We start from the raw sequence: 26,862 nt of genomic DNA, 5'->3' as shown, positions 1-26,862 counted from the left end.
AAATGCTGATTTCTTTTATTGACAGTATGCCCAGGCTTTTTATCAGAATGTGTCAGTATGAGAAAACAAATGAGAGGAGAAAGAAAAAAGAAAGTGAAATCACAGAGTCATTCAAAATGAAACCTCTCCAGGACATCTTCAGAGATTTACATTTCTTCCTTAAATCATCATGTCTGATCATCTGCAAATTTGATTAAGATAAATGCCTCTGCATTCGAGGGACTGACAAATTTGTGAATTTGATCTTCATGGTTAATGCAGAATGTAGCTGGAAAGCACATGAAATATTGGAGTTGTTCTGACCTTGCAAGAGTTGGTGCTTTTGTGGAAAGTCTGTGCTTTTCAGACATTTCTTTACTAAAGTCAGGATAAATTGCTATCTAATTTTGATTCCATTTCAGCAGAGATTTTACTGATTGTTGGCAAAATGTATGTAGAATCTTGACTCTTGCAGTGACATGCAGAAATTGCACAATCATAATATTGGAAAGAGTTGCAGTCCTCTGGCTTGTTACAGGAATTAAGATAACATGTTCTATCTCAATTGGGAAGTACACTCCCAGAGAGAGAAGCTTTTTGAAAAAATCCACCATATCGTCCAGGCCCTCCGAGTGTCCCTATTTTCCAGGAACATCCCTGATTTGATCCCGGATTGTCCCATTTATCCTTAGGGTGACCCTATTTTCACTGGAGAAATGTTGGAGGGTATGGAGTTATCCAACCCCCAAACTGTCTGAAGGCAATCCTGTATAGAGAAGTTTTTTAAAATGTTTAATGTTTTATTATGTTTAAATATATATGTTGGAAGCCACCCAGAGTGGCTGGGGCAACTGAGTAAGATGGGTAGGGTATAAATAGTAAAATTATTATGGAATGGGACGTCCCTGTTTTCATCAGAGAAATGTTGCAGGGTATGTATGCTCTGCACCATATACTTTGCTTGAGTTGGAGGATTTTCAATGCCAATTATACACTGATTTTTCCAGTGTAACTGTGATTCCAAACAGGTAATTTGTTTATCCAGAATATTATGGCTAGCTTGAGTAATGGTCTCATGGATATTCAAACGATCTTCATAGTGAACCATCTATCTTGCATCTGCTTTGGATCATTCTTAAGCTCTGCCAAGACTTTTCGGATTGGCTTCAGAACTTGTATTTGAGACAGGATCGTTTTCACTAAATCAGTATTCGAGTCCTCCTCCACCATTTTCCTCGACTCAACCAATAGTGAAACAGTTGAACTTGAAGAAGCTACCCCTCATTAGCTCTAGCTCTTCATGGCTATACCTTGTCAGAAGGAAATAATATATGATAGGAGGGGTTTTTCACTGATAACCAGAGTCTTTGTCCAAGCAGCCTGATAATTCGGTAGTTTGAAATTCTCAGGAGAGAAATGAGAGACATTTTTCACAGCACTACCTCCAAACTGGAAGACTGTCCCCCCCCCCCTTCAATGTTAGATTGGCTCCATTCATGGAGGTTCTACTTAGGAATCATAAGAAACTAAGCTCAGACCTGCAACAGCTGTCTAGTCCTGTGTCCTGTTTTCACAATGGCCACCATGGGATACCTATGAGGAGGATATGAGTGCAAGAGCACTCTGCCCTCCTGTGGTTTCCAGCAACTGGTATTCAAAAGCTTCACCGCCTCCGATGATATAGGCAGAGTACAGCCTTTCCTCCTTCATGAATTTGTCGAACCTTCTTTTGAAGATGTCTAGGTTAGAGTAATAAGTATATCTACACGCTGCATAAAGAAATCCATTGATCCATGTGGCTCAGTATTATCTACTCAGGCTGGCAGTAGTTTTTTTCCTTGTCGTCGACTGGTCAATCCTTTTTATAACAAAACATACATTTATTTATAATAAAACGGAACAAAGTATAATGGCAGATGCCAAATACATAGGGAATAGCCAGAGCTAAGCACATAGGAACAGATTTCCAAAATCAAATGTAATAAATCAATATCACAAGGTGACAACTAACACATGTGGGTTTATCTTATTACTCCAGAACATTATAAAAATACTCCATTTTTAGACACTATCTTGTTGCCTTCCCTCTCTAGTTCTCATCAATTGTGTAAGTTTAATCATGCATACTATGTCCCATATTTTAGTTATCCATTATCCACCTGTCAGGGATTATTTAGTTGTGATTCCTGCATTGCAGAGGGTTAGACTAGATGACCCAACAGGGTACTTTCCAACTCTACAATGTTATGGTTATATGATTCTCTCATGGATGGTGTTCAATTCCCCACCCCACCCCCATTTTTGTCAAATAATGATTTCTGGCAGCAGTTAAGAGGTGTTGCCTTAATTTCCTGCCCTCTGTTAGCACAGTTTCTTTACTATGGCCAAATAGGAAAATCAGGGAGCCCATGGGCAAAACAGTCAATCTTTTTTAAGGCTATGTTGCTGGGGGACTTGGAACTTCTGCATGGCAAGCATGGGCCTGGTATAAGAGGTGAGGGAGCCCTTGCTGAGGGGCAGGAACCTGTCTGCACCTTTGTCTCCTCCCTCCCCCCCCCCCCCTTGTTGCCAATCTCAGTCATAGGATCCGAAGCTCGGCCGTCTCTGACAACCCGTACGTGGCTTTGTGGTCATCAAAGAGCTTGCGGAGAGAATCGATGTACATGGCGTGGTAGCGATCCACCATCTCACGGGTTGGGTTCTCCATCCTGGGCACTATCAGGGGCTCTCCAACTAAGGAGGGAAGAAGAAAGGAGAGGCTGAACATGTGCAGAAGGACAAAAAAGGAGGAGGACCTCATAGAATAGTAGAAGTGTAGGGCTGGGGAGATCCACCCAAGGTAATCTAGTTCAACTCATGGGCAAGACCAAGGTGAGATGATGTGGACCCCTCAGGGTACATATGTTACTCTTTCTTTAATTATGCTATTTTAAATGTGCATTTTATATTTGACTTCCTTTAGTAATGTTTTCTTTTGAATTTTTTCTCTTAACTGTGCTGAGTTAAATGTGCATTCCATAGCTGACATCTTTATAATGTTTAAGATTATATTTTCATTTCCTGTTAATTACATTGGTTTGAATGTATAATTTAATATATGACTTCCTTAAGTAATGTTTTATTCTGCATTGTTTTATTTTATGTTTTAATGTGTTGTGAACCGCTTTTAGAATTTTTTTCTTTATAAATATAAAACCGTATAGAAATAAAATGGTTAATAATAATACTACATAGGAAACCACCTTAGACCAAATCAGGCCCTTGGTCCATTAAGCTCAGTATTGCCTATACTGACTGGCAGAAGCTCTGCATGGTTTCAGGCAAGGGGACTGTTTCCCAGTCTTATCCAGACATGCTGTCAGAGATTGAACCCGGGACCTTCTGCATGCAGAGCAGATGCTCTACCACTGAGTTACAGCCTTTCCCCAATGATATACAAACTATGAACCCCATGATGCAATGAGAGATTTCAGATTACAAAACCCATGATGCAGTGAGAGACTACAGACTACAGTGAGCCATAATGCAGTGAGCTACAGCTATTCCGTATGTGGGTATGGGTGGGTCAGGCAGCGGTGGAGCATATGCCCATGCTGCGCAGGGCAGTCAGGTGGGGCACGCCCCCTGAGCGGAGCGTGGCGGGCCCCCTCCATGAGCCACAGTTCAGGGTTAGGAGAGGGGTGGGGAAGCGACTGCCAACTCTCCCCCTGCTCTCTGCCACTGGGTTGGGCCTGACCCGGCGACGAATGTGCCGGGCGCACCTCGCCACGGCTAAGGTGGGATGCTCTCCACTGCCAGGTCAGAAGTGACCCAGCGGAAGAGCTGCTGCTGTTGGGCGCGAGGTGTGCCATGGCCGAGGAGGGTGAGGAGTTTTTGCAGCTCTGCCATCCACTTGTCTGCTTTCCTCCCCCAGATCAAGCCTGACTTGGGGGGGGGGGGAGGCAGAACTGCACTAGGCACAATTGCTGCAGCCAAGGTGGTGTTCCTTCTGGTGTGGAGCCAGGCTATTATGAAGAAGCCTGCTGTGAGGGCTCCTGTTTGCGCCCCCTCTCAAAATTGCCCCTGGGGCCAGGGCGCCCATGGTCCCATCCCCCCACGCTATGCCTCTGGGGTCAGGAAATACTCACTGACAGTGGTGACTGGTCTGGGGAAAGGAAGGAGTCCCCAGGAACGGACAGAGGAGAATCCCCTTCCATAAAAAAAGCAGGGGGAGAAGCCCAGGATCTTTCTGAATCTGTCCTGGATTCTCCGCATCCAGCTCCCTTCCTTGAAGAGAACCTGCTGGAAAAGGTCATTCTCCCCAAAGGAGAAAGCAGGAACCAGATGGGCCCTGGAGGAAAGAAAGCATGGAGGGATGTTAAGACAGAAACCACCTGAAAACAATCACATACACAGCCCAACAAGACAATGACAAAAATCCACCAACAGCATACAAATCAATATGGCTAACCTGATCCAAAACACCCATCCACTCACACATGAAAACGAAGATCACCACAGCCAACCACAAATGAACAACCACACCCTAGGCCCACCCCAACCTCTCTCACCACCAAAGGAACACAAGTGAACAGCACAGAACCTGCACAAGCGACGCTGACACAAAACCCCACATATATTAAGTATAATAGAAACATCGCCACCTGACCCAACCCTCACCCCCTTTCCCCTTCTTTTTCTAAATGTCTCATCAAATGAAACTGATCTGTAAAAATGTTACTTGGAGGGGGGGAAAGAGAGAGAGAGACATTGCACATACTTTTGTAAACTAAGAAAATCTTTTTTAAAAATACATTTAAAAAAACAACAAAAATAAATCATGAGAAAACACGAGATTGTGATTCTTAAACAGCAAGGGGGTAAACTAGTTGACTCTTAAGCTCCCTTCCAACTCTACAGTTCTATGATTCTATGATCAAGAGCCCCCTGCCCCAGGAATAAAGAGCTCCCCTCAGAAATTTAAAACACAAGAAGATGAAAAGAGTGATGTCCTTTGTCTCCCTTGCTATTTATTACAGTCCTAGAGGTCTTGAACAAGAGGCTAAGAGAATCATCAGAAGTCAGAGGCATTAAGGTGGGACGAAAAGAATTTAAGTTAAGAGCCTTCGCAGATGATCTAGTCTTAACGTTGGAAGAACCAAGACAAAGTGTGAAAGAGGCAATAAAAAGAATGGAAGAGTTTGGGAAGGTATCAGGGTTTAAACTCAACAAAAACAAGACGAAAATGCTAGCAAAAAATCTGAAGAAAGAAGAGATGGAAGAATTACAAGTAGACTCAGGAATCGCGATAGCTAAAAAAATAAAATATTTAGGAATTTGGATGACAACAAAAAATATAAACCTGTACAAGGACAACTATGAGGTGGTATGGAAAGAAATTAAGAAAGATATGGACATATGGAGCAGACTAAAATTGTCATTATTAGGAAGAATCTCTGTGATAAAAATGAATATACTACCTAGACTGTTATTTTTATTTCAAGCAATACCAGTGGTAAAAGGGATAAGACAATTTAAGGATTGGCAAAAAAAATTAGCGAAATTTGTCTGGCAGGGGAAAAGGCCAAGGATAAAAATGAAGATACTAGTAGATAAGAAAGAAAGAGGAGGTTTTGATTTACCAGACCTGACTTTATATTATGAAGCTTCGTGCTTGGTATGGTTAAAAGATTGGCTGACTTTAGAAAATACTGACCTATTAGATCTAGAGGGCCACGACAATAGATACGGTTGGCATTCGTACCTATGGTACAACAAAGTAAAGGTACATAAAGGTTTTCTAAACCATGTGATCAGGAAATCTTTATATGAAGTATGGGATCGGAATAAAAGCCTCCTGGAAAGAAAGACACCGTGGTGGATATCACCAATTGAGGTGCTGACAACAAAAAAAGTAAACATGGAAGGGGAAAGAGTAACATATGAGGATATTACTAGGAAAACAGACCAAGGGATAAAGCTCAAACCATATGACCAAATTGAAAAGATGTTAACAGGGTGGCTGCAATACCACCAGATCAGTGACTTATTAAAGGAAGATAAAAAGAGAAATGAGTTCGAAGACAAAAAATCGAAATTCCAAATCGAGTTAATAGACTGTAAAGATAAAATTTTATCAAGAATGTATAGCTTATTGCTAGAATGGTATACAAAAGACGAAGAAGTAAAGGAATCAATGATAAAATGGGCAATTGATATTGGGCATAACATTGAATTGGATGCGTGGAAAAGATTATGGAAGGAGGGTTTGAGATTTACAGGATGCATGGCTTTAAAGGAAAACTTGCTAAAAATGATGTATAGATGGCATTTGACGCCAGTAAAATTAGCTAAAATGTATAGGAAAAAAGATAGAAAATGTTGGAAATGTAAAAAGGCAGATGGCGACTATTTCCATATGTGGTAGACCTGCGATAAGGTAAAAAAAATTTGGGAATCAATTTATAATGAACTCAAAAAAATATTTAGATATACTTTCCCCAAAAGACCGGAAGCGTGTCTATTAGGCTTAATAGGAACAGAAATTAAAATAGAAGATCAAAATTTGTTCATGTATGCTACAGCTGCCGCAAGGACCCTTCTGGCCCAAAGATGGAAAGTACAAGATATACCAACTATTCAGGAGTGGCAGGCGAAGTTGACAGAATATGCAGAGCTTGCCAAACTGTCAGGGAGGATCCGGGACCAGGGAGATCAAAGATACCAAAATAACTGGAGTAAATTTATTGAATATTTAAAGAAGAATTGTAAAGAGGTCAAGACACTAGCAGGATTGACATAACACCTCCAATGTATAATAGTACTAATATGAGAATGATGTGCGTGATGGAAAGAGGATAAATATACCAGTTGTGGGGAGGGAGGGGGGTCGCGACTCGGCAGAGTCAAAGGGAATGTATGGTGCTATTACAATTTGTTGGAAAAGAATATGTAAGGAAAACAATAAAAATTCACTCGGCAAGAAAAGAGTGTGGCTGCTGGATCAGGCCAAATGGGGCCCATCTAAGTCCAGCATCCTGTTTTCACAGTGACCAAATGCCACTTTGAGAACAGAATGGCCACAGTAGCCAAATGCCATAAGGAATCAAAATAGACTGCCTCTGGGCCTGAAGGTTCCGGAAGAGCTCTGCTGGATCAGGCCAGTGGTCCATCTAAGTCCAGCATCCTCTTCTCACAGTGACCAACCAGGTACCTGTTATTTGCAGCAAGGGTCTGGAAATCAAGCCTTGTGAGGAAAGATGGAGGGAGTTGGGGATGTTTAGCCTGGAGATGATAAAGAGGTGCCATGATGGCCATCTTCAAATATCGAAGATGGAGCAAGCTTGTTTTCGGCGGCTCTAGAGGGGAGGACCTGAACCAATGGGTTCAAATGACAAGAAAGAAGATTCCGACTCAACATTGGGAAGAACCTTCTGGTAGTGAGAGTCGTTCAACAGTGGGACGGACTCCATTGGAAGGTGGTGGTCTCTCCTTCCTTAGAACCTTTTATACAGAGGTTGGATTGCTGTCTGTGGTGCCAGATTTATGTATAAGCTAAACAAGCTTTAGCTTAGGGCCCCACTCTCGAGGGCCCCCAAAATACTTAAAAGGAAAAAAAAAACCTGGATGTATATTTTCAAAATATAAGTTTAAAAACAAATAAAATAAAACCTACATACAGTGTGATACATACAGCAATAGTGTTTGTGTTGTGTATGGACCTATTAGGTTCATAAATTACCATATAGAATATATTCAATAACAAAAAACAACAGGGACAGTTTGTTGTTGACAAAGGACAGCTGGACATATAAAGAGCCCCATTACTTTCAGTAGCTTAGGGCCTCATCAAACCTAAATTCGGCCCTGGCTGTCTGCCAGGAATTCTTGCAACTGTAACTCTTGCATTTCAAGGAGTTGGGCTAAATGTCCCTTAGGAGACCCTCCTATGATTCTGTGCAGGAGCTACCCACAACTACAACAACGATGATAGCTTCCTTGACCCTCCAGAATCAAAATACACGTGCTGCTGAATATTGCTGCCAGAGTTTCATAGAAACATAGAATTGTAGAGTTGGAAGGAACGTAATGGGTTGCCTAGTCCAAACCAGGGGCCACTGGTTGGCCAGTGTGGTACCTTTCTTCTGATTCATCTGAAGGGCTCTTCAAATGCCATTGGCATCTTAAGTCTCTGGCCCTCCTGGAGACTCTCTGCCACCTGTCAGCTGGGAAAGGAATGTAATGTTCAATTGGTGGTACGCACCCATGTCGGAGCGCCATCCGAACAAACCCCTTGCGCTCACTCAGGATCAGCGTTGTCACTCCTGGCCGACAGGAGAGGGCCTCTGCTGCACCACCAACTACAATCGCTACAGCATTCCCAGTCCCATTCCGGGATATGAGGTATTCTATTGCCTTACGGGTCACAGGGAAGAGACCTAAAGGGCCAGAGAATCAGAAGAGAGTTAGAAGTCGTCATCATCCCCACCAACTTGCAGGGCTGTTGCATGCCCAAATCATTTCTTCAGCTTTTTAGACCTAAAGGGCTGATGATATAATAAAGAGACATCTGCACAGGGAATCAAATCATAGAATTGCAGGGTTGGAAGGGACCATCAAGTCATGTAGTCCAATCCTCCTGCAATGCAAGAATCACAACTAAAGCATCCATGACAGATGTCCCTCCAACCTCTGATAAAAACCTCCAAGGAAGGAGAGTCCATCACTTTTCAGGGGAGTCCTTTCCACTGTTGAAGAGCTCTTACTGTCAGAAAATTATTCCTGATATCTCCTTTCATGTAACCTGAATCCATAGGTTCATTCCACACTCTGAAGCAACAGAAAACAAGCTTGCTCCGTCTTCAATTGGGCAACCCTTTAGATATTTGAAGATGACTCTCATGTCACCTCTAGGTCTCCTCTTCTCCAAGCTAAGCATCCCCAACTCCCTCACCTGTTCCTGACAAGGCTTGGTTTCCAGACCTTTTATCATCTTGGTTACCTCTTTCTGTATGCATTCCAGCTTGTCAATATCATTCTGCCCTGAACTGGACACAGTATTCCAGTTGTGGTCTGCCCAAGGAAGAATACAGTGGTATTATTCTTCCCTTGACCTTGACACTAGATTTCTGTTGATGCAGCCTAGAATAGCATTAGCTTTTTTGCTACTGCATCACACTATTGACTCATTTTCAGCTTGTGGTCTACGAAGATCCCTAGATCCTTTTCTCATGTAGTACTGGCAAGCCAGGTGTCCCCCATATTTTATTTGTGCAGCTGCTTCTTCCTGCCTAAGTGTAGACCAGAGCTTTCCAAACTGTGTGTCATGACACATTAGTGTGCCAGCTGCGAACGCTTCCTATACTCCTCCCGGGGCTGGAAAGGGGTTAGTTTAATCTCCAATTTGCTAGTAAAACTGAATAACTGTGTTGAGAAATGATGCATGTCTAAAAAGTGTGTCACCAACACAAAAATTTGGAAAGTTCTGGTTTAGATCCTTACTTTTGTCCCTATTGAAATTCAGTTTGTTAGTTTGGGCACAGTCCTCAGGTCATCCTGAATCCCGATCCTGTCTTCTGCAGTATTTGCTACCCCTCCCAGTTTGGTGACATCTGCAAATTGGATGAATATCCCCTCAATTCCTTAATCCAAGTCATTTTTACAAATATGTTGAACAAGAGGGCCCAGAACAGAATCCTGCAGCACCCGACTTGTCACCTTTTTCCAGGATCTCAATGGAGACAGCACAGAAGAAGACACTCACCCCCACTCATTAGGTATTCCCTGAAGACAGGCAATCGGAAGTTGCCAGCCAGTGTGGCCAGGAAGGGTTTGATCCCAGGAAACTTTTCATGGAAGCCGGTGGCTCGAGTGACAAGGTTGCCGAAAGCTCCAACACAGAGGATCCCATGCGGGTGGATCCCGATGATGTAGTTGTGGCTGGGGAGCAGGTCATGAGTCTTCACCAACTGAATGATATTAAAGAATGATATTGACAAACTCGACCAAGTGCTCTTAGTACACCAAAAGCTTAACATGTGTCAACAGTGTGATGCAGCAGCAAAAATTGCTAATGCAGTTCTAGGCTACTTCAACAGAAGTCTAGTGTCCAGATCAAGGGAAGTCATGCGACCACTTTATTCTGCCTTGGTCAGACCACACCTGGAGTCCTGTGTCCAGTTCTGAGCATCTCAGTTTAAGGAGAATATGAAGAAGGTGGGAGGTGTGCAGAGGAGGGCAACCAAGATGGCCTGGAAACCAAGCCTTATTAGGAATGGTTGAGGGAATTGGGTATATTTAGCCTAGAGAAAATGAGAATTAGAGGGAACATGAGAGCCATCTTCAAATATCTGAAGGACTGTTGTATGGAAGACAAAGGCAGCTTCTGTGCTGCTGCTCTGGAGGGGAAGATCCTGATGGATTCAAGGGCAATAAACAATAATTCAGACTAAATAATCTTCTGAAGGTAAGAGCCATTTGCAATGGAACAGACTCACTCAGAAGGTGATGGGCTCTTCTTTACTGGAAGTTTTTAAGCAGAGGTTGGAAGGCCACCTGTCAGGGATTCTTGACCCTGTGATGCCTGTGTTGCAGGCGGTTGGACTATATGAGTCATGGGGCCCTTCCAAGTCTACGGTTCTATGGTTTTATGGCTTGCAGCCTCACCACAGCTGGGAAGACCCAGAAGCACCCTTGTACCACACACTGGTGCTTACCTGAATCGGAAAATAATCTCGGAAGTAATTCCAGATGGACCAGTTCCGGACCCAAATAGAACTTCTCCCACCTGCAGAAATGGGAAGACAGATTTATTCTAGCCTCTGAGTGCCCTTGCAACCAAGAGTTATAGAACGTGATAATGACTCTAGGAGAAGAAGGAAAAATTAAAGGGGGGGGGACAGGAACCATTGTACATGGAAACACAAGTCTGCTGTCCAGCAATTGCTGCCACTGACCCCTCCATCTGGGTCTGCTGCAGGTGCCTCAAATTTGGTCTGGGAGGGACTTCCTAAAAAGCAAATGGTTTATGGCCTTTATTTATTTCATTAAAATTTGCACCGTTTGATTGTTAAAACAAAACAAGCCATCCTCAAAGCGGTTTACAGAGAGAACCAAATAATAAGACCATTGGTTAAAACAGCTGAAAGCAAGTATTTAAAACATTCTAACAATAAAAAAATCAGAAATAAGCTAAAACCAGATTAAAACATACATTAATGTTCTACATGTCTGGGTAGGCTTACCTAAACAAAAATGTTTTTAGCAGGCACTGAAAAAGGTACAGGGAAGGCACCTGCCTGCTGTCAATAGGCAGGGAGTTACAAAGTGTAGGAGCTACCACACTAATAGACTGATTTCTTTAAAATGTGGGACTGGGATTATGTGGCACCTGTAATGGTGTCAGTTCTGTGCATCAAAGCAGTCAAGAGGGCTCATATGGGGTAAAACGATCTCTCAGGTAAACTGGTCCTGAGTTTCAAAACCTTTCTAAACCAGGTCATACTTCATACCTCCCACCACCAATTTGTAAATATATAATCACTGTTGTGTCAATGAAGGTAAAGTCCACCATAGCTATGTGCCTGCCTTTCCAAGTAGCCCAGTGATGCATTGCAGGGGGCTGGACTAGATGACCCTCTGGAGGCCCTTTGCAACTCTCCATGATTCTGTGAAAACAGATCTTCATTTTGGGGGCATCTGGTTGGCCACTGTGGGAAAAGAATGCTGGAATGCAAGGGTCATTGCCATGATGCAGCAAGCTCTTCTTGTGTTCTTAAGAGTGTCATCCCAAGGAAACCAAACACAGAAAGTCCTGCCTGCCCCTGGACCTGTCCACAGGGTCACAGAATCACACAGAGATGGAAGAGATCTGAAAGGGTCATCTAGTCCAAACACCTGTGATGCAGGAACCACTACAAAAGTTTGCTTTGCCCCTTCTCTTGCAGAAATGTCACGTTCTGCAGCCTGCCACACAAGAGAGAGCTGCTCTTGTGGGATTCCTCTCTTTGTTGTCAGGTGTGATACTTAGACCTCTGAGAAGTGACGTTGGATGGACTTTGGGTTAGTGACAAAGCTGGGCAAACATTATGGGCTAGGCTGGGAGTACTGTCAAGGAGCGCACAGTGTGTTTGCAGTCATGTGGCTGAAACAAACCTCCTGCTAACCTGGTTTCCCTTTTTCCTATCAGTGGGAATGGTCATTCCAACATCTCAGATACAAAGGTGATTCTCGAGCCGTTCATCACAGAATCACAGAATTGTAGAATCCCATTTTTCATCCACAGTGTACAGAAAACATTAGCTGAGGCAATTCTCCATCATGGAAGCATTAGGAATAACTTTCTGAGGGTAAGAATCATTCAACAGTGGAACGGGCTCCCATGGACTCTCCTTCCTTGGAGTCTTTTAAGCAGCTGGTCGGACGGCCATCTGTCAGGGATTCTTCAGCTGTGATTCCTACATTGCAGGCAGCTGGTCACTACATGATCCTAGAGGTCCCTTCCAACTCTACATAATTCTATGATTTCATGGACCTGTGAAAGCAGGGTCCAAAGGGTACTACTGTGGCAACCACCCTCAGTTAATGTTCAAGGAGAACAAAATACCCAAAGACAAATGCACACACAAAAATAAGAGCTGTACCTTCAAACAAAATCCCTCTAAACAGCCAGGATGCTTCTTCACTCACCATTCTCAGGTGTATTCCAATCATAGATAAGCCAAGCCAGGTAGAGAGCAGAAATGGGCCAGAAACTGGTGAAAGCCAGATAGATAAGGAGAATCAGGGAAACCATCCCTGAGGGAGAGGAAGAAAAAAAATAGCTTATTTAGCTCAGTTAAAGCCACTTTATTAATTTATTTATTGCATTTATATCCCATGTGTTATGTGAGACCTTTAGCTAAAAGAAGGCTGCAAGCAGCAGCTGAGACACAGAGACATATTTGATTTCTGCTAGAATCCAGGGCTGTGAGTAAGGAAGAGGCAAGACTTTCTGAGGTGTTAATGCTTATGGTCAGGTTGTATATATGTGTAAATAAACCATATAGCCAAATGACACCACAGTCTCTGCTGTCCCTCATTCCAAGGAAACTGAACCCTAGGTAAGTGCTTGGAACACCTGGAATTTTGCTTTGCTCAGAGAGGCTTGTAACAATACATACATGCATACATTTACACATTTACACATTTAAATATTCATTGATTCATTCATTTTTTCCATTCAATCATTCATTCATTTGTATACTTACTTACTTCGAACTCTGAATGGCTCAGGGCTCCTTTGAGAGCCAAACTGGTATAATGGTTAGAGAGCTGGGCTAAGACCCAGAGAGCCGGGTTCTAGTCCCCTGTTCAGCCACAAAGCTCTCTGAATGTGACCTTGGGTAAGTCACCATCTCTCAGCACAGCCTAATTTACAGGGTTGCTGTGAGGATAATATGAGCTGATCTTTGGCTCTGAGGTCTCAGGGCAACTGTTTGGCCAGAGAGATGGCTTGACCAAAGAACATGTGTCAAATCAGCCATCCCTTTGGAGGTCTTTTCCCATTGTGTTATCCTAGCAAATGTGCATTTTAAACCTCTGTTCTGAATTATGATGGAACTCACAGGTAGAGAAAACTTTTGTTTTATATATCTTTCCAGGAAGGATTGGAAAGGAAAGTGCCCAACAATCGCTATGTCACCAATGCAAAGCAAACCGGTTTCTTCACTGTCTCCTCAGTATTCCCCACTCCTGCTTAACTCCTTTAAGGCTCTCAGGTCTTGATTAACAGAATTGCACAGTTGGAAGGGACCCTGAGGGTTGTTTAGTGATCTCCAACTAAATCTCAACTAAAGCATCCGTGACAGGGCCACCTGTGAGGTGGGTTAGGCCAAAAAGCAGTGGCTGGCCCCCAAACTTCCCCAATTGACTTCATGGCTGAGGGGGGATTCGAAGTCTGATCTCCCAGGTCCTAGTCTTATTTAATCCCCACAACTGCCCTGTGAGGTACGTTAAGGTGACGGCAGTGACTGGTCCCCATGATCACACCCGGTGCATTTTGTAGCCAAGTAGGGATTCAAACCTTGGTCTCCCAGGTCCTAGACCGAAACTCTAACCACCACATGACACTGTCCCTTTTCTCAAGTTGGCCATCACTCAGATAAAGAGTCACATTCTACTCACCCAGCATCAAGAAGCTGAAAATCCACTGGAGGACTGACAGGAGCTGGAGGCCAGCCAAGAAATCTCGTTTTGAAGGCCATGGCACAGCCAGCAGCACGCGGAGAGCAGCCTGGATGCTGGCATGGATCCCTAGAAAGGAAAAGGACACCCAGACCAGGTTGCACTGACCTGTTTGCTCAGCTTTTCTCCACCCTCCCACCATTGGGAGACGCCCTCAGTGACTGAACCAATCCCCAGAAACATCTGGTGGATTCCACCCTTGAGAAAAGCAGGTTGCGCCATCCAGTGACATACAGACAACAGGAGCATGCAGGACAAAGGGCAGGAAAGGTCATGGGCAGAATCACCCCTCTTTACCTAGGAAGGCAGCCAGCCAGCCAGCCAGCCAGTAACACGTATGCTGCTTAAGCATGGCATTTCAGCAAACAGAGACACCTGGCATTTCTGTGTGCGTCAGCAGCCAGCCAGCCAGCCAGCCAGCCAGCGACACGTATGCTGCTTAAGCATGGCATTTCAGCAAACAGAGACACGTGGCGTTTCTGTGTGCATCAGCATTCAATGCGAAAAGGATCTCAGGGGTCTTAGTAGACCACAAGCTTAAGGTGAGTCAACGGTGTGATGCAGCAGCAAAAATAGCTCATGCAAATCTCGGCTGCAACGATGGAGTTCTTGTGCCCAGCTCAAGGGAAGGAATAGTCGTACAATGATTGCCCATCTACAGAACTAAGCATACACTCTAACAGGGTCTGCCCCGAAGAATCATATAACTGTAGAGTTGGAAGGGGCCCCCAAGGATTATCTAGTCCAATGCCTGCAATGCAGGAATCACAGCTAAGGAATCTCTGATAAACAAGCATTCAGGCTCTGGTTTTAAAAAATCTAATGAAGTCCACCACCTTCCACAGTCATCTGTTCCTCTGTCAAATGGATCTTACCACCAGAAAATCATACCCAATGGAATCTTTCTTGTTGTTCAGGTCTCCTTCATTGGTTTGGGTCCTACCTTCTGAAGCACCAGAAAACAAGTTTGCTCCATCTTCCTCTGTGTATCACATAAGGTATTTGAAGATGGCTATCATCAGTGCTATTTTACTAGAAAAAGAGGTGCCGGAATTCACCATGAACACCTCTCTTGTACTCTTAGAATGGCAACATTTGGTGCCCACCTGAGAGTGGCTGGAACTGAGTTCCATCTGAAAAAAAGCCCTGGCTTTCATATATCCTCTCAGTCTCCTCTTTTCTAGGCTAAATAACCTAAACTCCCTCAACCGTTCATCCTAATGCTTGGTTTCCAGACCCTTTATTTTCTTGGTTGCCCTCCTCTGCATACTTTCTAGCTTGTCAATATCCTTCTTAAATTGTGGTGCCTAGAACTGGACACAGGACTGCCAGTGAGGGCTGACCATTGCAGAATAGAGTTCCGTTAATTTAGACACACATCTTCTGTTGATGCCACCTAAATTCACATGGGGGATTTGCTGCTATGTCACACTGTTGCTTCATGTTAAGCCTGAAGTCTACCTAGACTCTCAAATTCTTTTCAAGCCAGGTGTTCCCGCATCCCATAATTGTGCATCTGCTTATTCCTGCCTAAGTGTTGACTCTTTTCCTAGATTCTTGTATTGCCACATCCCAGCAGTGTGAAAACAGTGATGAAGAAAAGGGTTGGCGACCCAAGAATAAGTTCACCCTGGCCCGCCACCTGCCCTTGGGATGGTGGGTGGGAGTGGCAGCCAGAACTAGTGGCATGATATGAACTGATATTTGTTCAGACAGTTGGCAGGAGGATAAAGGTGAGAGTAAGGAAGGTCAGGGCAGATGATAGAGATGCAAACAGGCATTGCTTTGCAAAAAGGGTCATAGAATTACAAAACTAGAGTTGGAAGGGACTCTCAGGGGGTCACCTAGTTTAACCCCCTGTAATGCAGAAATTGCTTTTAAAAAATTAGAGTTGTAGAGCTGAAAGGGACCACTCCAGCACAGGGGGCTATAGGTACTTGAATTTCCTACTAAAAGCCAGGTGCCATCTATGAATTGAATGAACCATACAATTGTAGAATTGTAGATTAATCAGGGAACTGCTGTTAAGCTTGCATGGCATCAGGGACCCAGTTCTGATATTGTGCTTTATCCTACAGTTTTAAGCCTAAGGAGAAATGCAAGGGGATAAAGTTGAAAGACTCTGGGGATCGTGGGTTGAAGATATTATATGTATCATCCCATGGAAGGATTATGATATTGAAGCTCTAATGCTTCCTAAAAATGAACAACATTGATCGTGTATTATAATATACTAACATTACCATAAGATTGCATTTCTGGTTCTAAGGCCAAGTATAGTTTTCATCTATCTCAACCAATACAACAATTAGGGGAGCCAATTAAAACAAGTAGAGGATTTATCTTTGTCCTTTGGTGATTTGGGGGAGGGGGTATCATTGTTTGCAGAATCCCAGTGAATAATCCGACCAGTAAAACAAAGGTGCAGATCTTTTCTGTACAAACATTGGAATGAATTGGGTGAACTGTACATGCTTCGGATGTGAGTCTTCACACCAAGATATTTTGCAAATGCCTTAAAAAAAAACAAACCAGTGCCGCAGAATTGCACATATCCATCTTGATTTATATAAGAAAATGGCAACTGCAGAGAAGGGCTGAGGCACGCCATTCCCAGAGTGATTTAATAGACAATTCCTCATTCCAGGGAATTATAGCTTTGGGACGGGGATAAAGACCTCCTATAGCAACACTCAGAACTCTGGACAAACTACAGCTCCCAGGATCCTCTGGTGAGAGGGTGTCTGGGGGGAAGCCATAACTGTTTAGGCTGGTTATCTGCGAGGTGAGAAAAGTGGAAAGTGGAAACTTCTAGACTGCAAAGCATGAGAAAAGGTATACCAACAAGAAAAGAAAGGAAACGACACCTCCTGCCTCCAAAAATGAATGTTCCTATGCATATCCAATTAACCATACCTCCATTAGAAAATGGTGCCAGGTGCTAATTTGACGCGTGCGCGCACACACACACACACACACACACACACAAAACAGAAGGAGAATGGCACTGACTAAGCTTCTGTCCTAAGCTGAGGGAAACTAAATGGTGCCATAGTTTTTGAGCAGTTATACTGGTAAAAGTGGCACAATTCAATATCTTCTCCCTGTTGATGACCTAAGGGCTCAGATCAACCAAGGCACAGAAAACAATACCTCAGATCCGTACAAAATGCCAGGAGTAAAAAGGACACCCTCAAACACTCACGACAGTGATGAACTCCCCTTTGAGATATTCACATGGATAAATAAAAGGAATTTCAGTTGGCCGGAAAGAACATAAAGTCAAAGCCTTTGCAGATTGGTTCTAACTATAGAAGAACCATTAAATAATGCCAAAGAAGTTAATAAAGAAATAGAACAATTTGGACAAGTAGCAGGTTTTAAATTAAACAAAAGCAAGACTAAAATATTAGTTAAAAATATGAAACAAGACTTGGTTGATAGGTTGCAGCAGGAAATTGGTATAGAAGTAGTTTAAAAAGTTAAGTATTTAGGAATTTGGTTAACCACAATGAACATAGATTTATTTCAAAATAACTATACACCGGTGTGGAAGGGAATTAAGAGAGACATGGAAATATGGGGAAGAATAAAATTATCATTTGGGGGAAGGATTTCAACTATAAAAATGAATGTGCTACCAAAGGTGTTCTTTTTGTTTCACTCAATTCCTATAATCAAGGGGGCATCAATTTTTAAAGAATGGCAAAAAGCAATTTCAAGATATGTCTGGCAGGGGAAGAAACCAAGAATACAATATAAGTTGTTAACAGATGTTAAAGAAAGAGGGGGCTTCGCCCTGCCAGACTTGAAGTTGTACTATGAAGCGGTATGCCTCTGTTGGTTAAAGGAATGGATGCTGTTAAGAAATACAGATTTGTTGGATTTAGAAGGTTATGACAATAGATTTGGTTGGCATGCATATCTATGGTATAATAAAACAAAAATCCATAAAGGATTTGGTAATCACATATTTTGAAGATCTTTATATGAAGTATGGGACCGGTATAAAAACTTATTAGAACATAAAACACTGTGGTGGTTATCTCCATTAGAAGCTATGAGTGTGAAAAAGATAAATATGAGTAAAAATTGGATTACCTATGAGAAATTGTTGGGGGGGAAAGGAAATAAATAGAAAATGAAACCATATGAAAAGGTTAAAGAATATGTAAATGATTGGTTGCACTATCGCCAAGTCAATGAAATATATAAAGAGGATTTAAAGGAAAAACGGTTTGATGATAAAAAATCAAAATTTGAAATAGAAATATTAAACAATGAATGTAAAGCAATGTCTAAAATGTATAAAATACTGTTGGAATGGCATTTGAAAGCCGAGGAAGTGAAATCGGTAATGATGCATTGGGCAAAAGACTTTGGATATAATATACAGCTTGAAGAATGGGAAAGGTTGTGGAATGACAGATAAAATTTACAGCCTATAATGCTTTGAAAGAGAACATGATGAAAATGATGTTTAGATGGTATATTACACAAGTGACATTAGCTAAAATGTATAAGACAAATAATAAATGTTGGAAATGTAAAGAAGAAAGAAGGAACATTTTAATCATATGTGGTGGGAATGTAAAAAAGTAAAGAACCTCTGGGAAATGATATATGATGAGATGAAAAGATGTTGAAATATACATTTTTTAAAAAACCAGAAGCATTTTTACTTGGTATTATAGGTCAGGACATTAATAGGCAAGATGTTAAATTGTTTTTATATGCAACAACTGCAGCAAGAGTATTGTTAGCCCAGAAATGGAAACAAGAAGAAATTCCGATGAAAGAAGAATGGCAGACGAAATTAATGGACTACGCAGAACTGGACAAAATGACAGGAAGGATTCGAAACCTGTGGGACCAGAGATTTACAGAAAATTGGAAGTAGTATATGAATTATTTGAAGAGCAACTGTAATCAACAAATTACGCTAGTAGGACTACAAGAAGTTTTTGTAAGGAGAAATATACAAAGTGTTACAAAGTAGAAAAAGATAGAGATATTGGTTATGAGTTTGAAATGTAATAGGGAAGATAAGAAATGCATACTGAGAGATTAGATTGGAAAATTTTCAGACAGGATTGATGGAAGTCAAAAATTTGAATAAGATGTAAAAGTATGTTTAATTACTGTTGAAAATGATTTGTTAAAAAAACTAATAAAAATTATATATATATAAAGAAGATTCACATGGATATTTTGATAGCCTCATATCACAGAATTATAGGGTTGGAAGTGCTCAAAATTGTCATCTAGTCCACCTCCTGCAACGCAGACATCACAGAGTCACTGACAGATGGCAAGCCAACCTCTGTTTTAAAAGCTCCAGTGGAAGAGAGTCCACCACCATCTGAGAAAGTCAGTTCTGCTGTTGAACAGCTCTTACTCTCCTGGGGTTTTGGAGATTGAAATTTGGTTCAAGGATGCCCCTCAATGGCTGGTGCATTGGAGGCAGCCAGGGGGTTGATTCCTTGAAAAAAAGAGAGCTAATGAAAAGTCCACAGGAGACAAGGACTTGGGAGCAGCTCCCAGGCTCTGGAATGCTCAGCAGACCACAAGCCTCCAGCTTTGGAGAGAAGAGGACCTTCACACCCTCCCCAAAGAATGTTCCAAAATTTCACAGAGCATATGGGAAGCGGATCCAGGATGTCCAAACTCTCCCTGGCCTGCTCAATAAATATGCACTCCCTGCATAGCCCAGGACCGATGCAATGGCCATATGGCTGCAGAAACCAAATATCATTTGAGCATCCCCACCTTGACTCCACTGAGCCAAGTACTCTGACTCAGAGATGCAGGTGAACTAGGTTGGCCCCAGATTAAGGCTGGGTCCAGGATCTGATCCCATCTAAGTGGTTATGGAGCAGGAGCAAAGCATCAAAGCACTGGAGCTTCTACTAGGCTTGAGCCAGGGTGAGGACAGAAAGGGGGTGCCCAGAATGAGCAAGGGAGGTTCCAAGAAACTTGAACCTAGTGATTTATAGGTGGTACATGACCCCAGTCAAGCTTGCAAAAATCTATCATTTGCCCAATAATAAATGCTGGAAATGTAATGAAACTGAAGGTACTTTCTACCACCTTTGGTGGACGTGCCCAAGGATCAAGGTCTTCTGGGAAATGATCTATAATGAAATTAAGAAGGTAGGTGTACCTTTCATAAGAAACCAGAGGCCTTTCTCCTGGGCATGGTGGGCCAATTGGTGTCAAGGAAAGATAGGATGTTCTTTATGTATGCTACAACAGCAGCAAGAGTTCTTTTAGCAAAGTATTGGAAGACACAAGAACTACCCACGCTGGAAGAGTGGCAGACGAAGGTGATAGACTATATGGGACTGGCCGAGATGACTGGCAGAATCCGCGACCAAGGAAAAGAGACGGTGGAAGAAGATTGGAAGAAATTTAAAGTTTATCTTAAGAACTGTTGTAAAATTAATGAGTGCTAAAATGTCATGGGTAATGTAAAACAGAATTGCAGTGACAAATAATTGGGTAAGAGAAAAAGGATTAAAGAAAGGGAATTATAAGTAATTGAAATTAGGGGTTGCTGGAAAAGTTTAAAACAGGGATGCAGAAAACGGAGGTATGGGGAAGTCGTTGAAATAAGGTTTAAGAAAAAGAGGTTATGAAATTATACGTGTTTATATGTTTGTTTGTTTATGTATTGTCAGTTGTATTGTGTTTTAATATATGTTGGAAAATCAATAAAAATTTATTTTAAAAAAAAAAAGAAACTTGAACCTAGGCAGCTGGCTCAGGTGACGAGGCAGAAGCCCAGTTCTGCCCCCAACTAGCAGAAGTTCTTGAGCCCAGGCAAGGGGAGGTCCAGTCAGAAGGTGAGAGGCAGCGCCAAGGATCTGGGAGCCCAGAGACTGGGAGGCCTCATGTGGCATCATCAACCTTGCCAAGAGGATCTGAACATCACTGACTGGTATGGTTCTGAGTCCCAGATATTGTCGGGTGTTTTTCAACTGTTAAGACCCCCGGGAGTCCAATGCACCCCTGAGATTTCTTGCTATAAGATCTGGAAATTTTCAGATGGGGTCTCCCTTATCAGTAAGGGATTTTAATGCCTGTTTTCAAAAGGTGTTAAAAGCTCTGGTTATTTAAGCTTTGATTTCTGGTAACACTATGAAGTGGGTTACTGGAAGGTTGAATGGAGCGTGCTTGTTTTCTGCTGCTCCAAAGGATAGGACCCGAACTGATGGATTCCAGCTGCAAAGAAGAAGAGTCCAGCTCTGACAGTAAAAGCCATTTGACAGTGGAATGGACTCGCTCAAAAGCTTAACATGAGGCAACAGTGTGATCCAGCAGCGAAGAAAGCTAATGCCATACTAGCTGGCATTAATGGAAGACTAGAGTCCAGTGATGTATGGAAGTGAGAGCTGGACCATAAAGAAGGCTGATCGCCGAAGAATTTATGCTTTTGAATTATGGTGCTGGAGGCGACTCTTGAGAGTCCCATGGACTGCAAGAAGAACAAACCGATCCATTCTTAAGGAAATCAGCCCTGAGTGCTCACTGGAAGGACAGATCGTGAAGCTGAGGCTCCAATACTTTGACCACCTCATGAGAAGAGAAGACTCCCTGGAAAAGACCCTGATGTTGGGAAAGATGGAGGGCACAAGAAGAAGGGGACGACAGAGGACGAGATGGTTGGATAGTGTCTTTGAAGCTACAAACATGAGTCTGACCAAACTGCGGGAGGCAGTGGAAGACAGAAGTGCCTGGCGTGCTCCGGTCCATGGAGTCACGAAGAGTCGGACACGACTAAACGACTAAACAACAACAACAACAGAGTCCAGATCAAGGGAAATACTGCATTGGCCTGAATATAAGCCTCACTTTCCCCCCAAATTCCAACCGTGAAAAGTTAAAGTGCGGCTTATATTCGCAACCTTACGGTATGCAGCCAGGAGCGCAGGGCAAACAGCGCCAGGAGCGTGGCGAAGCAGTGCCTGCCCCATGCGCAGTGCTCCATCCTCTCCAGAAGGAGCAAGAAAGGGAGCTGCTTATATCTGTGGATTTTTTCTTTTTTCTCCTCCAATTTTTAAGGTCCTGTTTATATTTGGGTGTGGCTTATATTTGGGGCAATATGGTAATAGTCTTGCTCTATTCTGCCTTGGTCAGACCACATCTGGAATACTGTGTCCAATTCTGGACACCACAATTTAAGGATATTGACAAGCTGAAACATGTGCATAGGTAGACAGCCAATATGATCAAGGGTCTGGAAACCAAGCCTTATGAAGAACAGTTAATGGAGTTGGCATGTTTAGCCTGAAGAAGCGGAGACAGAGAGGAGATATGATAGCCATCTTCAAATATCTAAAGGGCTGCCACATGGAGGATGGAGCAAACTTGTTTTCTCCTACTCTGAAAGGCAGGACCCGAACCAATGGATTCAAGTTACAAGAAAGGAAATTCCAACTAAACATCAAGTATAACTTTCTGACAGTAAGAGCTGTTGGACTCCCTTGGAAAGTGGTGGACTCTCCTTTATTGGAGATTTTTCAGCAGAGATTGGATGGCCATCTGTCACGGATGCTTTAGCCAAGATTCCTGCATTGCAGAGGGGTGGACTAGATAACTCTTGATGGTCCCTTCCAACTCTAAAAAAAAAAATTATTATTCCATCTCACAAGCATAGCCAAGTTGTGACTGGCTGAAGGTCCCATCCCCACTTCCCCACATCCTACCTGCAGGAGAGGGAAGTTTGCAGAATTTTAGCCCATCTGGTCTCTCAGAGCCCATCCTGTCCTACTGTGACTGATAAGGAAAGTCTTTGGTCAAGGTCTTTCCCTCCTCTTGGCCTCGAGACTCCCACATCGGCATTTTATTTCCTCATGGCTAAAATATGGTGAAACATTAACCACTGCCACAGATGTCACAGCCCAATATGGACTAAAATAATGAAGGAGGTTGCCAACCAATCCCCTCTTAGAGAAAAGTACTTAACTTAAAAACTCAGGAGCTAAACAGGGAGGGATCATAGAATCCTGGAATTGTAGAGTTGGAAGAGATCCCGAGGGTATTCTAGTCCAATCCCCTGCAATGCAGGAATCTCAAGTAAAGCATCCATACATAAAATCAACATCTGCTTTAAAACCTCCTAGGAAGGAGAGTCCACCACCTCCCGACGAAGTTCATTCCATGATCAAACAGCTCTTACCGTCAGAAAGTTCTTCTCGATGTTTAGTTGGAATCTCCTTTCTTGTCATTTGAATCCATCATTTCAGGTCCAACCCCCCCCCAGGGCAGCAGAAAACAAGCTTGCTCCGTCTTCTGTGGGGCAACCCTTTCAATATCTGAGGTTGACTCACATATCACTTCTTAGTCTCCTCTTTTCCAAGTTAAACATGCCCAACTGCTTCACTCATTCCTCACAAGGTTGGGTTTCCAGACTTTTTATCATTTTGGACACCCTCCTCTACACATGTTCCACCTTGTCAATATTTCTCTTAAATGGTGGCACCAAGAACTGGACACAGTGCTCCAGGTGGGGTCTGACCAAGGCAGAAAAAAGAAGTGTGATGACTTCCCTTGATCTGGACACTAGACTTTTGTTGATACAGCCTAGAATAGCACCAGCTTATTTTTGTTCAGCTTGTGGTCTACAAAATCATTTTTGCACTTTCAAGTCTGGTGTCCCCCATCCTATGGCTGTGCATCTGATTATTCCTGCCTAAGTGCAGACCCTTACACTAGTCCCTTTCATTCATCTGCAAGGTGCTGTGGCACTGAATGGACATATGCTCAGCAAGAAGCCATCTGCTTGCAAGACAGAATAGGTGGTTTCCTGAAATCAAGATAAATAACATCCACAGCATCTCTACAATCTGTAAAGGTTGCCATCTGATTTCTTTTTTTAATGCAATTGTATTTTTGTTAAACTGGCTAGAAATACACTTCAATCTTCCCTGGGATCAATCCCAGATCACCAGATTCCATCCACAGACATTCCTAAAACCCTTGAGACTCATTTTGTGCCCCCAAATCAAAGTGTGTTGCTCAGGAAACAGCCAGCTGTTGCACAATTACCATGAAAACACATATCACCCAATTTTTTTTTTAAAGGGACCGTTTTGGTAGATATATTTGCTATAGCTTTAAATCTTATGCTGGCTTTTTCCTTACCACTCTGGTTTTGGAAATATGCAGCAATGAGAGTCTTCATGGCGATCTCAGACACCCGGACACCCTTTTGCAACCTTTCTCAGACTTCGGTCTGGCGGGGTTTGCAAAGCAATGAACTCTGGAGTTGAGCTTTTGACCACATTCAGGCTCCAGGACAGCTAAACTAGGAGGAGGGGTGAGGCAGTGAACAAATCCTGATCCTGCTTCCTCTTTGAAAAAAAATAAATAGGTGAGGTAGGACAGGGAAACACAGAGGTTCAGAGAACACTGGATGTAAAACGGGTGATTCAAAGATGACTCTTTTTGTAAAGGACCCAGTGAAAGTGTTTTAATTCCTTAAGAGTTACATAAAGAATTTAGCAGAAGAGTCGGGTGTAAAATGTAGTCCCTGGGATCTCCGTGGAGGAGGTTTAGAATAATAGAAATGTAGAGTTGGGATTGACCCCAAGGGTCATCTAGTCCAACCCCCTGCAATGCAGTAATCATAGCTAAATTTTTTAAAGGCAGCTAAGATCATCCCATTGTTGAATTCTTCTCCTCAAACCAAATTCCATGTTTTGGCTGAAATGCAAGAGAGAGGAAAGGAAAAAACAAACACCCATCTCTCCTGACAAATCTTAGGGCAGAAAGCCATTCAACCCCCAATTAATTAATTGCTTGTAGGTTTTTAAGCAGAGGTTAGATGGCCATCTGTAAGATTGTTGAGCTATGATTCCTGGAGTGGAGGGACTAGATGATCCTTGGGGTCTCTTCCACCTCTACTATTCTATGGTTCTGCATTAGTGGAGATGAATGACTAGGATTGATGGGCTTTAACAAGGATTAGACAAATGTGTGGAAAACAATCTATGCCTGTTAACAGGAATGGAAGCTTTCTGCTTAGCAGTATTAAACATATCTCTCTTCTTACAATATAACAGAGGTTTGACAGATCATTCCCATCATATTGTTACACACCACCCCAATCTCCACAGCTGTGCAAGATTCCAGGGGTTACAGGCATTTATCCCAGGCTCACGTGTCCTTTGAAATGAGGCACAGCGGAGACAGTGGTGTCTTTATGATGTAAGCAACCCCATTTTGCTTGGGGACTACTTTCTGGGTCATCATGTATGTTGGCAGAGCACACATAAGCCTACCCTGCTCCGCTGTGCTCTCTTCTGGATCCAAAACTGGTCTATGCATGCATGTTCACGTACTGTGAAAGCACACAAAACAGGAGATTGCATGTTTATAGTTTACTTACATATACAGTGGTACCTCTGGTTACGTACTTAATTCGTTCCGGAGGTCCGTTCTTAACCTGAAACTGTTCTTAACCTGAAGCACCACTTTAGCTAATGGGGCCTCCTGCTGCCGCTGTACCACCAGAGCACGATTTCTGTTCTCATCCTGAAGCAAAGTTCTTAACCCGAGGTACTATTTCTGGGTTAGCGGAGTCTGTAACCTGAAGTGTATGTAACCTGAAGCGTATGTAACCAGAGGTACCACTGTATATGCAACCTGAGCATACTATGGAGGGGTTCAAAGCATTACACTGAAAACAGGTTCTCACTCTCTCGTCCGCTGCAATGTTGGGTCCAAAACTGCCAGCCCACAATTGTGCTCTTACCCTGCTTTCTCTCTAGCTGACAAACTGCTTTCCAAATGTTAACTAACTTTCCTTCAGCTTACATCACCGCCCACTCCAATTCCGCCCCTCCCTCCTAAAACTCTGCCTTTTTTGTCTCTTACTATCTCTCAATCCAGGCTCTACCCTTCTGCCTCCAGCAGAGAGTTTTTGCCTTGTTGATAGTCATCACACTGTCTTTATTTGCTTAATGACTCAGGCTGGCCTGGACACAGGAAGATTTGTTTTGTCTGTATTTTACCCATGCTAAACACAGTGTCTGGCAATCAGAACTTAGGAGACTCCGGGCACCCCACAAATTCATAAAAATATGCACAAAAGGAGGCTCTGGGGGCTTTCGGTGGGTCAAGGCCAGAGCCCCTGATGATGATGATGATGATAATAATAATAATAATAATAATAATAATAATAATTTATTTTTTATACCCTGCCCATCTGGCTGGGTTTCTCCAGCCACTCTGGGTGGCTTCCAACAAAATATTAAAATACAATAGTCTATTAAACATTAAAAGCTTCCCTAAACAGGCCTGCCTTCAGATGTCTTCTAAAAGTCTGGTAGTTGTTTTTCTCTTTGACATCTGGTGGGAGGGCGTTCCACTGGGCGGGTGCCACTACCGAAAAGGCCCTCTGCCTGGTTCCCTGTAACTTGGCTTCTCGCAGCGAGGGAACCACCAGAAGGCCCTCAGCGCTGGACCTCAGTGTCCGGTTAGAAAGATGGGGGTGGAGACGTTCCTTCAGATATACTGGACCGAGGCCGTTTAGGGCTTTAAAGGTCTGCACCAACACTCTGAATTGTGCTCGGAAACGTACTGGGAGCCAATGTAGGTCTTTCAAGACCAATGTTATGTGGTCTCGGCGGCCGCTCCCAGTCACCAGTCTAGCTGCCGCATTCTGGATTAGTTGTA

The 26,862-nt window shown here is 42.9% G+C and overlaps 1 protein-coding gene across 1 annotated transcript; it reads right to left on the bottom strand.

Moving 5' to 3' along the window:
* Positions 1-26,299, bottom strand: LOC310754509 (diacylglycerol O-acyltransferase 2-like). The gene is made up of 8 exons (XM_083596507.1): positions 24,328-26,299; positions 14,122-14,250; positions 12,646-12,753; positions 10,674-10,744; positions 9,722-9,926; positions 8,222-8,396; positions 4,107-4,309; positions 1-2,712 (listed from the first exon to the last, which is right to left on the bottom strand). Exons 1-8 carry the CDS (start codon positions 24,365-24,367, stop codon positions 2,558-2,560), a joined length of 1,086 nt encoding a protein of 361 aa, XP_083452633.1. The 5' UTR covers positions 24,368-26,299; the 3' UTR covers positions 1-2,557.
* Between the last annotated feature and the right edge of the window lie 563 nt (positions 26,300-26,862).

The sequence above is a fragment of the Podarcis filfolensis genome (assembly GCF_964270895.1).
Source record: "Podarcis filfolensis genome assembly, chromosome: Z".
NCBI lineage: Eukaryota > Metazoa > Chordata > Lepidosauria > Squamata > Lacertidae > Podarcis > Podarcis filfolensis.
This window is presented reverse-complemented; position numbering and strand designations above follow the sequence as displayed.